The 12,958-nt window shown below is 56.0% G+C and overlaps 1 protein-coding gene and 1 pseudogene across 5 annotated transcripts in view; both read left to right on the top strand.

Annotated features, from left to right (window-relative positions):
* Positions 1-12,958, top strand: part of HIRA (histone cell cycle regulator) — a 45,591-nt gene that overhangs the window by 23,424 nt on the left and 9,209 nt on the right. For all 4 annotated transcript variants that reach the window (XM_086349204.1, XM_086349202.1, XM_086349203.1 and 1 more), the window contains 6 exons: positions 809-879; positions 1,105-1,210; positions 2,763-2,993; positions 3,600-3,685; positions 11,274-11,465; positions 12,620-12,781. In XM_086349204.1, the coding sequence (XP_086205330.1) occupies positions 809-879; positions 1,105-1,210; positions 2,763-2,993; positions 3,600-3,685; positions 11,274-11,465; positions 12,620-12,781 (848 nt within the window). The remainder of the gene's footprint in view (positions 1-808; positions 880-1,104; positions 1,211-2,762; positions 2,994-3,599; positions 3,686-11,273; positions 11,466-12,619; positions 12,782-12,958) is intronic.
* LOC147355930 (large ribosomal subunit protein uL1-like) lies at positions 3,822-9,307 on the top strand (annotated as a pseudogene). Its single transcript, XR_015144913.1, has 6 exons — positions 3,822-3,891; positions 4,172-4,300; positions 4,369-4,478; positions 6,116-6,179; positions 7,816-8,123; positions 8,333-9,307. The product of XR_015144913.1 is annotated as a large ribosomal subunit protein uL1-like (transcript).

Genomic DNA, 12,958 nt, shown 5'->3' with positions numbered 1-12,958 from the left:
CTCTGAGCAAAGCCTCGGTGCTGGAGCTCAGGTCGACCGGTCCCCCGCTTCTGAGGGTCTGTGGGCGGGACTGTGGGCAAAGGTCCAGGCTGGGTCTCTCTGGAGAGAGGACTCAGAGGGCGAGGTTCCCATGGGCTCCAGGCTCAGGATCCGGCTGGCCGCAGGGCCTTCTGCCGACGAGGTGGGTTCCCAGGCCCTGGCGTAGGCGGGAGGAGCCCAACCTGCTGGACGTGGGGGCCTGTGCTCGGCCGTGTGGGGGCCCTGGGGCGTGAGCACGCAGGTCAGGCGGGAGCACGGCCTCGGATGCAGGCTTGCTCGGGATGTGTGTGACAGGCTCTGCATCACGCTCTCAGTGGGCAGTCCAGTGCCTGACTTTAAGAGAGTACACTGCATGTCCCAAGACAGTGGTTAGTAGTGGCGACCCGGGGCCTGGTCCAGGGCAGTGTGAGCTTGTGAGGTGTGTGGCACCGCCCCTGCGGAGCCTGGGTACGCGCAGGGGGCTGGTCCTCCATGATGCTGTGTTGTCCCGGGACCTGCCTTGGCTGCCTCCTCCCCTGCGGCCCTGGCCCCATCCCTGCTCAAGAGGCCTTCCAGAACCCCCGGGTGTCGCTGGTCGTGTGGTGTGTGTGCAGCCGTCTCCCCGGCCCACTGTGTGTGTCTGGTGGGCTGGGGCCCACCGCTGGGGTCTTGCTGGTGGGGTGAGCGGACTTGGAGACGCCCTGTGTGTCAGCGCAGCTGGACCGGGGTCTTTGGTGGTGGCTCTGAGCCGAGTGGACGGGGAGGTTTCACTCGTTCACTTGCCTTCCAGCTCACGTGCCTGAAACGGCCTTTGGTGGTCATCCACGAGCTGTTTGACAAATCCATCATGGACATCTCCTGGTAAGCTGGTCTCTCGGCTCGAGGCATGGTCTGGCAGAGGGGGCGGCATCCGCTAGAGCCCGAGGCTTTGTGCGATCAGGGCTGAGTGGCTGAACCCAGGGTCCCAGCCAGAGCAGAGCCCCAGTGTACGTGTGAGGAGAACTGTAGGGCCTAGAGCCCTCTGGGATGGGTGCGGGGGCCTCTCTCCAGGGCTTGCGCCTGGCTGCTGACAGCTGTCTCTCTTAGGACCCTGAATGGGCTGGGCATCCTGGTATGCTCCATGGACGGCTCCGTGGCCTTTCTGGACTTCTCCCAGGACGAGCTGGGAGACCCCCTGAGCGAGGAGGAGAAGGTAGGAGCCGTGCGGCTCTGGGGCCCCTGCAGCCTGCAGACTCGCTGCTTCCTGAAGCGCCCCTGGTTTCAGCCTCTTACAGCCTGTCGCTCTCACAGATGAAGCTCTGTTCATCCAGAATCCGTCTCAGTCACGAGCGGGCCTGGGCGTCTTTCCTTGAGTCTACAGCCGCCCTGGCAGTGCTCATGCCAGGAGCACGGAGGGGCTGCCGGGCACCCATCTGTCCCGTGTGCTGTGCTGATGCGGCCTTGGGTCGGCCGTCAGGACAGAGAGGGCCCTCTTTCCTGGCACTCACATCTGCCAGGCCCAGGGCCCTGTGTTCCACCCCCCTTCAGGCAGGGCTGATCCATCTTGCTAGCCCATGAGCAAGCTCCTCCTTGGTTAGCCTGAGGTCTGGGGGCAGAAGCCTGAGCCACCTGTGGCCAGGCCGGGCCTCCTCCGCACGTGGCCTGCCCAGGACGTGCGCCAGCGCATCCTTGGGGCCCTGCGCAGGCCAGCACAGCTTTCCCTACCTCGGCTTGGAGCTCACTTCCCTCGAGCAGGCCCATGCCAGCTCTCTTCTGTAGGGGGCCACTGTTGCTGGGAGCTCCTCGGAGGCCTCTGAGGGGACCCCACTACGACATCACCCTTTGGGCGTTGGGATCTGCCTGGCTCAGGGCCCTGAGCCAGCTTGACACCCATAGTCCTGACCCATGGGGGGCGAGTGAGTCCACCACCCCAGCTCTTCCCTCCCCCGGTCAGCATCTCCGGGTGACCTCCCTTTGCCCTTGAGAGCCGTGACTGGTCTGGGTGCAGGCAGGGCCCCTACGTTGGAGGCACGCTAAGGCTGAGCTCCGATTCCTGATCCGAGACTCCAGGGTGCACGGAGGGCTGTGGCCCCAGGCCGCCCTGCCCGGGGTCCTCCCTGCTGGGCAGGTCCCGCTGGCCTCCGCTTTGGTCGCTGGCACACCCGGTGTGCGTCTTCTGCTTGTGCCACTAGCCACACCCACGTGCTGAGGCCACTGTCCCCAGTCCCGTGAGCGGCTTGTGGCCCAGGACTGCTGAGGCCTGGGAAGGTGGGCGGGCCCTGCTCGTGACGGTTAGGATGTGCTGGGAGCCACGCAGGCAGAGAACGTTTCCCCTGGCCCGTACGCCAGGCTTTCCCTTGCTCTCAGGTGGGGACCTCCAGCCTCATGGGGCTCCTCTGGCTGTGGGAGGAGGTTCTGGGTCTGGGATCTGGTTCTCAAGAAGCCTTTGGGTCCTTGCAGTGGTTTAAGAGCCTCATGTTACAACCCGAGGGTCTCGATTTCAGTTCAGCGAGACTTTCTTGCTATTTGTTCTGCATCAGACCTGCCGTAGGGTCAGGCATTCACTCGCATCCCCAAGTGTAGACGCCGTAAAGTCTGTGAGCACCCAGGGAGGGTGCAGGGCCGCTCATGACACGTAGTCAGCAGCAGGCAGACAGCAGGAGGGCTCGGGGACCCTGCCCAGGGCCCTGTCTCTCTGAGCGGGGAACTACTCACAGCTCGCCCACGGGTGGGCAGCGTCACACCCCTCACTCGGCCTTCCCCAGAGCCGCATCCACCAGTCCACCTACGGCAAGAGCCTGGCCATCATGACCGAGGCCCAGCTGTCCACCGCTGTCATCGAGAACCCCGAGATGCTGCAGTACCAGCGCAGGCAGCAACAGCTGGACCGCCAGGGCCCCACGGCCAGGGATGCCGGACCCGCGGCCAGGGACACGGGCTCCGCCTCCTCAGTCGCCGGCGTGGTCAATGGGGAGAGCCTGGAAGACATTAGGAAGGTGAGGGCTGGGCCCGGCGCCCCGAGGACACCGCCCGCAGCCTTTCCAGGGGGGTGGACATGGGGCAGTGGGCCTTGGGCCCTGCCCTCCGGAGACTGTCAGCTCCGCATCTTTCCCTGGGTGCTGTGCTCCTCTGGGGTGCAGGTGAGGGGGATGGGAAGGGCACAGACGGAGCTGGGGGCTAAAACCGTCCCCAGGCACTCGTGCAGTGCGCCCCCTGCCCCACGTGGAGTGCACACAGGGTGCGACTGGAGCCCTCGGTTATGAGCCTTCTGTGGGAAGTTTTTACGAAGCACGGTTTAGAGACAGGAGGTCAGGTCTCACCCGGTAGGCAACTCCGCATGGAGCCTGTGCCTGCGGGTTCGTGGCTGGCCCGGCACGTGTTTACTGCCTGGAGGCCCAGTCAGGTGGGCGCTGGAGGTGGAGGCGAGGGGCTGCTGGAGCCGCTGCCCCTCAGGGTGAGGTCGAGCACACGTCCTGAACCAGGGGCTCCGACTGGTTGCGTCCAAAAGGCCGTCGTGTGGGGAGCTGGGCTCGCGTCCTTGCAGGCCTTGCCCACTCACAGGCACTGACGCGTCTCTTTGGTTTGTTTCTCTCCTTTGCCAGAACCTTTTGAAGAAGCAGGTTGAGACGCGGACCGCAGATGGTAGGAGGAGAATCACGCCTCTCTGCATAGCGCAGCTGGACACCGGGTACTCGCTCTCCCTGCACCTTCTCTGGGTGCTCTTCCTCTCTCCTTCCGCCGGGCAGCTCTCACTGCCCAGCCTTCACAGGCTCGTGGGCAGACGGGGGCAAGCTGAGCCCAGGTCCTCAGAGCCTCGCTCCCTGATGGCGCTGCAGGCGGGCTCGTGGAGGCGCCTCCGTGGCTCTGCTGTGTCCACGCAGCTGGCCCCACTTCGTTGAAGATGCCAGGGCGAGAGAAGTCAGTCCAGCCTTCTTCTGTCTCTTTTTACACTTTCGTAGCGTTCTCTTTCTCAGTAGGAAAAAACGTGCATGATACTGAAGGCCGGGTCACCCGCAGTCCAGTCTCAGAGTCAGTCACTGTTTCACTGTGCGGTCCGCGTCCTCCGTTTGTTCCTGGTTCTTGACCTTGTGTCCGCTTTAATAACTGGTCCTCTGAAGCACTAGCTTGCAGAGGGTCCAGGTGCCAGCCTGTGAACGTGCCGTGCCTGACCTAGCCAGCCCCGTGCCTGGACGTGCGGTGTGTGCGGAGGGCTGCCTGTCCGTGCGTCTGAGCACCGCTCTTCCCTCGGTGCGCTTCCCAGAACCGGGCGTGCAGGGCGGGGCCCAGGCGGGCAGTGGACCCGGTGGGCGCCCGCTGCTGTCGTGGCCTCTGTGGTCGGGCTGGCTTTCGTGTTGGTCATTCTCCCCACAGTGAGGACTCGGAGGGCGAGTGTGAAGAACAGGCCGTGGACGAAGGTGACCCGCTCCCCTCCGCCCGTCTGCACGGGCACCGTGTGCAGCAGCGCTCTGCGCTCGCTCGCTGTCCTCCCGGGGCTGTTCTGAATGTCCCCCGAGGGCTGTGGAGACCCTCCTGGGGTCAGGTGTGCACGCACCAACCGGAACCAGCCTCCAGACTCCTCGCCCAGGGTGGCTTCTCTTGAAGGAGCCTTTTCCCCTGAACCTACCTGGGCACCGCCCCCACCCGCCTTTCTCAGGACCAGGTGAAGCCCAGCTTGTGCGGAGCCTGACCACCTCAGAGCCACAGGAGGGGGAGGGCTGTACGGATGGGAGACGAGGCTGGGGCTTCTGTCCTGTGAGTCCTGCTGAGGAGGCAGGGTGGTGCCTGAGCCAGCTTTCTGCCCTGGTGCAAGCGTTTCTTGCACCCGACTTAATGCTTTTGATCTTAACAACTTTCTTCTTTTGATGCGCATGTCAAAACAAGTAACAACAGACTAGGTAATTATTAGCTTAACTAATCAAGAGAAAAGAGAAAGTGCAGATATTTAAAATGGAAAGAAGTGGGAAGCAATCACAGATAAAGAATAAACCAAAAGGGTGAAAGATACTTCTGTTGAACTCTGCAAATAAATCTGAAAATGGATTATTTTGAGGAAAACAAAAGTTACCGAAACTGAAGAAAATCCATACAGATGAAATCTTATAGAAGAAACAGAGGACAATTGTCACAGAGGTGACCTACCAAAAGCCACCAGACTGAGACAACTTTGTGGGAAAATTCTAACAAAGTTTAAAGAACAAATCATTCTAATATCAGGTGGGTACAAATGTAATTTCAGTTTTGGATTGTGAATTTTAAATCCTTATAACTAGGCTCAAACACATCTTTATCAGTAAAAATAGGAACCGTCGCAATCAACAATTACATTTTTGCCGACAAGAAATAAGTAAGTTTATTCCTGTGACATAAAAACCCAACAAACTTCGGGATCCAACAAGCCTGGAAAGCGTCTTCTGCGTCCTGAACTTGGACAGCGTCCTCTGCGTCCTGCCGGCACGAAAGTGTTCTCCGTGCAGAGTGTCGTCGAGGCGCTTGGAGAAGTGCTGCTCACTTGGCGAGAGGTCGGGGGAATATGGGGATGAGGCAGAACTTGGTAACATCGCTTGTGCGCCGTGCAGTCAAGTGCCGACACGGAGAAGAACTGGCCTTTTCTGTTGACCAGTGCCAGCTGCAGGCATCGCAGTGTTCAGTGCATCCCATTGATGTGCTGAACGTACTCCTCAGATGGAATGGTTGTGCTGAAATTCAGAAAGTTGTAGTGGTTCAGACCAGCAGCAGATCATCTAACTGTGACCATGACCTTTTTTGGGTGCAAGTTTGGTTTTGGGAAGTGCTTTGGAGCTTCCTCTCGGTCCGCCGACTGAACTGGTCATCGCCAGTTGTCGTATACAACCCATTTCCCACTTTTTGTCTCATGTCACAACCCAGCCAAGAAATGGTTTATTGTTGTTTTGTAGAATAAGCAAAGATAACACTTGGAAACGATGATTTTTTGATTTCTGGTCAGCTCATGAGGCACCCACTCATCGACCTTTTTCACCTTTCCAGTTTGCTTCAAATGCTGAACAACCGTAGAACGGTTGCAGTCGGGTTCTTGGACAGCTTCTCATGTGGCTCTAATAGGGTCAGCTTCAGTGACGCTCTCAGTTGACCTTGTCAGCTTCTGACGGCCGCCCCTTCACTCCTCTTCACGGTGCTCGTCTCCTTTGCAAAACTACTGCACCGTGCGTTTGTTTGCAGGTCCTGGGTCAAATGTGTTGTTGATGTTGTGAGTTGTCTCCACTGGTTTTACAGCCCATCTTGAAGTCAAATAAGAAAATCTCTCAAATTTGCTTTGTGTGTAACATCGTTTCCATAGTCTAAAATAAATGTAAAATACATAGCAAATAATAAGTCATTAACAAAAAGATAAAGTGAGAAATGGACAGTAAAATGATATATAACATAATCACATTTTATTTAGAATATATTCCAATATCAAGGCACAAATTTCAGTAGTGCAAAACCACAATTATTTTTGCATCAACCTGATAATATTGAAAATACCTCTCGTGCTTAGAAAAAGAAGGAAAACTTGCAAAGTTGTTTTTTTTAATGAACACTATATTGAAATTTCACAATCAAAATGTGACAGATACAGTAAATTTCTGATCAATCTCATTTCCAAATGTCAATGTAAAATCCTAAATTAACAAACTGAACCTTACAATGTGTTAAAATGCTAATACACTATAAATAAGTAAAGTTTATTTCAGGAAAGCGAGATGGTTCAGACGATTTGGGGAAACTTATTTTACTCCTACCTTTCAGTAGATCAAAGTAAATTTGGTCATCTCTGTAGACGCTTAAGAGGCATTTTTATTAAATCCAATATCATTCTTATTGAAAACTTAATTAAATAGGAATAGATGGGTGTCTATTAAACTTGATAAACTTATTTCAAATTAAATTTGAAAACCGAACAAATGTCTGCTCCTGTGACAGTAGTTTAACCTTGTTCTGGCGATGCCAGCTCACACAGTCAGACAAGAGAAAGAAGAAATTAGAAAGGAGGTGGCGAGTGTGCTGTTAGTCAAGGGTGGTGTGATCCGCGAGGGAGTCAACGGGAAAAGCTGCCACAGTCAGTCAGAGACCAGGCGCCTGGGACGGCCAGCGCGCGCCGCCGAGTAGCGCGGTCCCCTCTGGAAGGTGTGAAGGGAAGTCGTGTGAGCAGCACCGCACCTAGACTGTCACGAGCACAGGAGATCTTCATGGAGGAAAAAACCTAAACTCTACTGCCAGACCTAAAAGAAAATTCACAGAAACAGCTAGAAATGCACACCACTTCCTAGATAGGATGACTCAGTATCGTAAAGATGGCAGGTTTCTCTCAGCCTGTAAGCATGACACATCACCACAGGAATTTTCAGCAAAAGACAAACTGATTCTGAAGTTTTCTCGAAAAGTACACAGGAGCGGCTGAAGTGTTCTGGAAAAGATTAATCAGGAGACTAGCCCCCCTGGAAATGAAAGCTTAGAAGCTGTAGTTACAGTCGTGACCCACTTACACGTAGCAGAGCAGTGGGTACCGTGAAGAGTCAGGACAGACGCTCCCTGGAGACAGTGCAAGACTGCGCACAGTGGGCGGGAGAGGCTGGACGGCGCATGTACCTCAGTGCAGCCAGAGCACTCCTGCACGCTGAGCACGTAAATTAACTCGGCATGGCTTAGAGACTTAGACACACACAGCCACAGAGCCCCCAGAAGAGGACATAGGCCAGCATTCTCTGGCCTACGCTATACCAGCGTTGTCTTAAGGGAGCAGGAATAGCAGCAAAAATAAACAAATGACTCTGTTTTTCCCAGTTATCATGGTGTGAGGAACCACAAGCAACAGGGTCTCCCATGACACCCTCTGTGAAGCGGTGCCCGGAGTCCTGCCCGGGAACCAGCCAGAAGTGTTTGGAGACGGGGGAGCTCCAGATCAGCCTGAAACTGCCCCTCAGAAGGACAGACGCTTCTCGGGCACCACCAGGCTCAAGTCCACTCCCCACCCCAGGCGCTCCGTGTGTGTCCTGGGGAACAGTAGCGCTGTGAGGCGGCCACAGCTGTGGACACCCCCACGTGGACCTCGAGGTGCTGAAAAAACTCAGCAAGAACAAGAAGCTGGCCAAGAAATATGAGGCCTTTGGGGGGCTTCCTTTGTGGCTCAGCTGATAAAGAATCCGCCTGTAATGTGGGAGACCTGGATTTGTTTCCTGGGTTGGGAAGATCCCTTGGAGAATGGAAAGGCTACCCACTCCCGTGTTCTGGCCTGGAGGATTCTATGGACTGTATAGTCCATGGAGTCGCAAAGAGTTGGGCACGACTGAGCGACTTTCACGTTCCGCATTCAACATTTGGCTTCAGAGTCTCTGATCAAGCAAATCCCACGAATCCTGGGCCCAGGCCTGAACAAGGCTGGCCAGTTCCCTCCCTTGCTGACCCACAATGCAAACGTGGTGGCCAAAGTTGATGAAGTGGAGTTCACGATCAATTTCCAGATGAAGAAGGTGCCGTGTCTGGCAGTGGCTGTCAGCCAAGTGAAGATGACAGATGTCGAGCTTGTGTACATCCACCTGGCCGTCATCTTCCTGGTGTCATTGCTCAGGAAGAATGGACAGAACGTCAGGGCCTCGCACAGTAAGAGCACCGTAGGCGAGCCCCCATGTCTGTACTAAGGCCCAGCTTGATAAACCAAAAAAGATAACAAGCAAATGAGATCTAATCAAACTCACACCTCAAAGGAAACCATGCACAGATGAAAAGACAGTGTGTGGACTGGGAGGAAACACGCACAGACAACACAGCCACTGAGGGCTTAATCTCCAACATGCACAAACAGCTCATGCAGCTCGGGTTTAAAAATCCAAACGTGGGCAGGAGACCTGGGTAGACATTTCTCCAGAAAAGACACAGATGGCCAACAGGCATGTGGAAAGACGCGCAGCATCACTAATTGTTAGAGAAATGCAAATCTAAACCACAGTGAGTGAGCACCTCACACTGGTCCAAATGGCCGTCACTAAGAAGTCTGCAAGTAGCCAACGTTGGAGAAGGTGTGGAGAAAAGGGAGCCCTCCCGCACGGGGGTGGGAAGGCCAGTCGGTGCAGCCACGGTGAAAAGCAGTGAGGCGGTTCCTCAGTGGCCCAGCGAGCTCACTCTGGGCACGTACCTGGAGAAAGCTGTCGTTCAAAAGGGAATGCACCCCAGTGTTGACTGCAGCACCGTCTACACTAACCAAGCCGTGGAAAGAAGCTGCATGCCCATCAACAGATGGATGTGTGAAGATGCAGTATATTCATACAGCGGAATACTACTCAGCCATATAAAAGCGAAAGAATGCCATTTACAGCAACATGGAACGACCTAGAGGGTATCAAGGTACATGACGTGAGTCACAGACATGCCAGATGACGCCACTCACGTGTGGAATCTAAAACATGACGCAAAGGAACGGATCTGCAAACAGACAGGTTGCGGGGTGGAGAACAGGTGTGGCTGCTGAGCAGAGGGCGTGGGGGGTGTCGTGGGGGCTTGTGGGTTAGCAAGTGCAACGGCTACATCTGGGATGGGTACTCTTGCACAGGAGGCTATACTCAATACCCTGTGATAAAGCAAACGGAAGGGAACATATGTACATGTGTAACTGAGTCACTCCGCTGTATAGCAGAAACAAACACAACAGAGTAAGTCAGTTATACTTCAGTAGGATAAATTGTTTTAAAAACACGGAGCCCTATCTTACAACTTACAGTTTTGCACAGCTCAGAAACTTTTCAGAGAGTAGCATTCTGAACATTTCAGTTTTTTTTTTTTAATGACCTCAGAGGTAAAAAAATCTTTCCTACAAATTACACAAAAGTTAAACCCCACAAATACAACGTGTTTTTGCAAGAAAAATTACATGGTAAGTAGTCAAAACACAACATCCTGGGGAAAATATTTCCTGTCCATACAGGAATTGTTAAAAATATGGTAAGTAGGTCTTAATAATATAGACCAGTAATCAGATAGAATAAGGTCTTAATGTGGGTCAAGACTTGCTGTTAAATGTCTTAGCATGACCGATCTCAGAGCACTGATTACAGTAGTAATGTTAAAATTACAGATGTGGTTGGCTGGCTGGCCACGAGATTTACACTCATGTGGGCAGAGACCATGGCCGTCTTCTTCACCACCGTATTCCCAGCATTGGGCACACAGTTGCTACTCAATACATATTGACGGGATGAAAAAAAAAAAAAATAGAAAAATGGATGACAGAAATGAGCAAACAGTTCACAGAAAAAGAGTGTCAGATATTTCTAGATTAAAAATTTTCAACCCTGCATCAAAATAATTGTAAATTAAACCCTGATGCTGGGAAAGTCTGAAGGCAGGAGGAGAAGGGATGACGGATGAGATGGTTGGATGGCGTTGTCGATTCAACAGACACGAGTTTGAGCAAACTCCAGGAGATAGTGAAGGACAGGAAGCCTGGCATGCTGCAGTCCGTGGGGCTGGACAGGACTGAGCGACTGCACAGTAAGAAACCTGTAGTAACGTACCACTTTGATCTCAGATAGTCAGAGGAGAAGAAGTTTATAAAACCGGTGGTGAGTGTGTGCAAAAATGGGCAGCCATACACAGCTTGTGAGGTGGACCTCACAGCAGGACCCCGAGGACGGTTTATCCAGAACCGTCTGTGCACTTTTCCTTCTGGGAATTTATCCCCCGTAGCACGTGAAGTCAAGCTGGGGCGACAGTTAAAACGGCAGGCGTGCCTGTGTTTTCCGTGTGCTGTCCTTGGCACGTGCTCTGGGGGTGCGTTAGTCTAGACAGCGGCCCCATGGGGAGGGCGGGCGAGGCATCCGAGGGCCCTCTGCAGAGCCCTGCAGTGCGTCACAGCAACGCCAGGAGACCGAGACCATCGGCCGTTCCTCGAAAGAGGCCGGTCGGAAGGCCTGGCGCGTCTAGGCCGCCACCACGGCAGGGAGGCCCCTGTGCCCTGTTTCCCAGCCCCGAGACATGCTTGCTGGGTTAACCCTCAGGTCAGGGTGCATCTTAAAATCAGAGGCGTCTGACAGCTAACGGTTGCGATTTTTCTCTTTCTTAGTGGCACATAAAGTGCCAGTTCACTTGGTTCCAACTGAGTGTAGTGTACAAAGTGGTTTTACTTTCTTTTCTCCTTCTTTGTCACTTGTATGAAAACCGCCCCAAAGTGCATTGCCCCTGGGCCAGACACCGGGGTGTCGAGGCTGTGAAAGTATCCGGCACAGCGCCTGCAGGCTGGCTGACTCTCCCCTTCTCGGTGACAGGGACTTCTCCACGGCCTTCTTCAACAGCATCCCGCTCTCGGGCTCCCTGGCGGGCCCCATGCTCAGCTCCCACAGCGGCCCACAGCTGCTCCCACTGGACCCCGGCATGCCCATCCCCTTCAGCTCCTCGAAGCCTTCCACCGAGCCAGCGGCTGGCACCCGGCCTGTGGGCGACGCTGCCAGTAAGGACGGGTGAGTCCATGGGGCCAGGGGCAGGTCCCGGGGATGCTGGGCGGCCTCAGGTGAAGAGAGGAACGGGCTGGGTTTCAGATGGGGGCCCGCTCAGAAGAGGAGTCAGTGCTCAGGGTCCAAGGGCTCCGAGTCGGCAGCCCCAGGGCCAGCCCTGCTTCAGCCAGTCTGCTCGTGTCCCCCGAGCCCGGCTCACCCACACTCAGAATGCGTCTGCTGGGGGCACCCATGGCCCACTGCCTGGACGCCACGCTGGCCGTGGGGAAGGAGCAGAAGAGCGTGACTGAGGAGCTGGACCCCTGAGGGCCTTGCCAGGCAGGTCTCCAGAAGTACCTCTTCTAGGCTGAGCCAGGCCACAGGGTCACGGCCACAAGAGCAGAGCCCCAAACCCCTGAGGAGGGGCGTGGGGCGCGGGATGAAAGGTTGGCTTTTCCCTGGTGCGGACACAGGCCAGGACTCCCACCTGGGAGGTGCCCAGACCCAGCTGCTGCCCTGGCCTGTGCCTGACAGTTGTGGTGACTCCAGGGCCTGCGTTACTACAGCCTCTGCCACGGTCGCGGCCCGGGAGGGAGCACGCGTGGGTCCACCAGGCCACTCAGGAAGCCTGGGGAAGGGCAGGGTGCTGGGCCTGCACGAGGTCCTGGGAGACCTGCAGGTCTGGCCCAGGTCAGCCCAGAGGAGGCCCCACGGCTTCGGACCAGCATGTGGGACGTGCCTGGACCTGGGGTGGTGGGGGGCGCTGGACCGTACCCCCGAGGCGCGCGGAGCCGCCCAGGTGCCGTGCTTGGCCAAGGAAGCGGCAGGAGGGGATGGTGGCTTCGGGACCCCATGCGCTTCTGGTTAGACCTGTGGGCAGAGCGGGCTGGGGTGGAGACAGGCCCGAGGTGAGGAAGGGCCTGTGGAGCCCCCGTCCCGGCCTTGTGCCCCAGCAGCTCTCGGAACGTGCAGAGGGGCATGCCAGGCGTTTGCTCACAGCCTTGCAGATGCCAGGCGCCGGGGGGCCGCCTTCCAGAGGTAGTATATGGGGGTGTTGAAGTCAGGGAAGTCGTTTATGGAAGTCTAATGTTCGTGCCTGGCTCCTTGGCTCCACGGCACACAGAGCCCAGACTCCCGGCCCTGCTGGTTGTGTGACGTGGCCTTCCCTCCACTCACCCCAGCGTGAACACGGCCACTGCTCCCACCACCCCGTCCCCCTCCGTCCTGACAACCCCGTCCAAGATCGAACCTATGAAGGCGTTCGACTCCCGGTTCACGGAGCGCTCCAAAGCCACGCCGGGGACACCTGCCTTGGCCAGCACGACCCCGACAGCCACAGAAAGGTAGGTGGTGGCTGTGTGGGCCCCGGAGACGGGGGTGGGTGGGTTCCAGCCTCTCGTGCCAGCTTCCTGCTCACTCACCAGCCAGGAGGTCGGGAGCCGAGACAGAGTGAGGGACTGGAAGCCTCTGAGTCCCCACAGTGCGTCCTTACCTCCCCGAGGACAGGCAGCAACCCCCCG

This window comes from Bos grunniens, chromosome 17 (genome assembly GCF_055505025.1).
Source record: "Bos grunniens cultivar Pamir isolate PY7600 chromosome 17, Bosgru_T2T1.0, whole genome shotgun sequence".
In the NCBI taxonomy this organism is placed as follows: Eukaryota; Metazoa; Chordata; class Mammalia; order Artiodactyla; family Bovidae; genus Bos; species Bos grunniens.
This window is presented reverse-complemented; position numbering and strand designations above follow the sequence as displayed.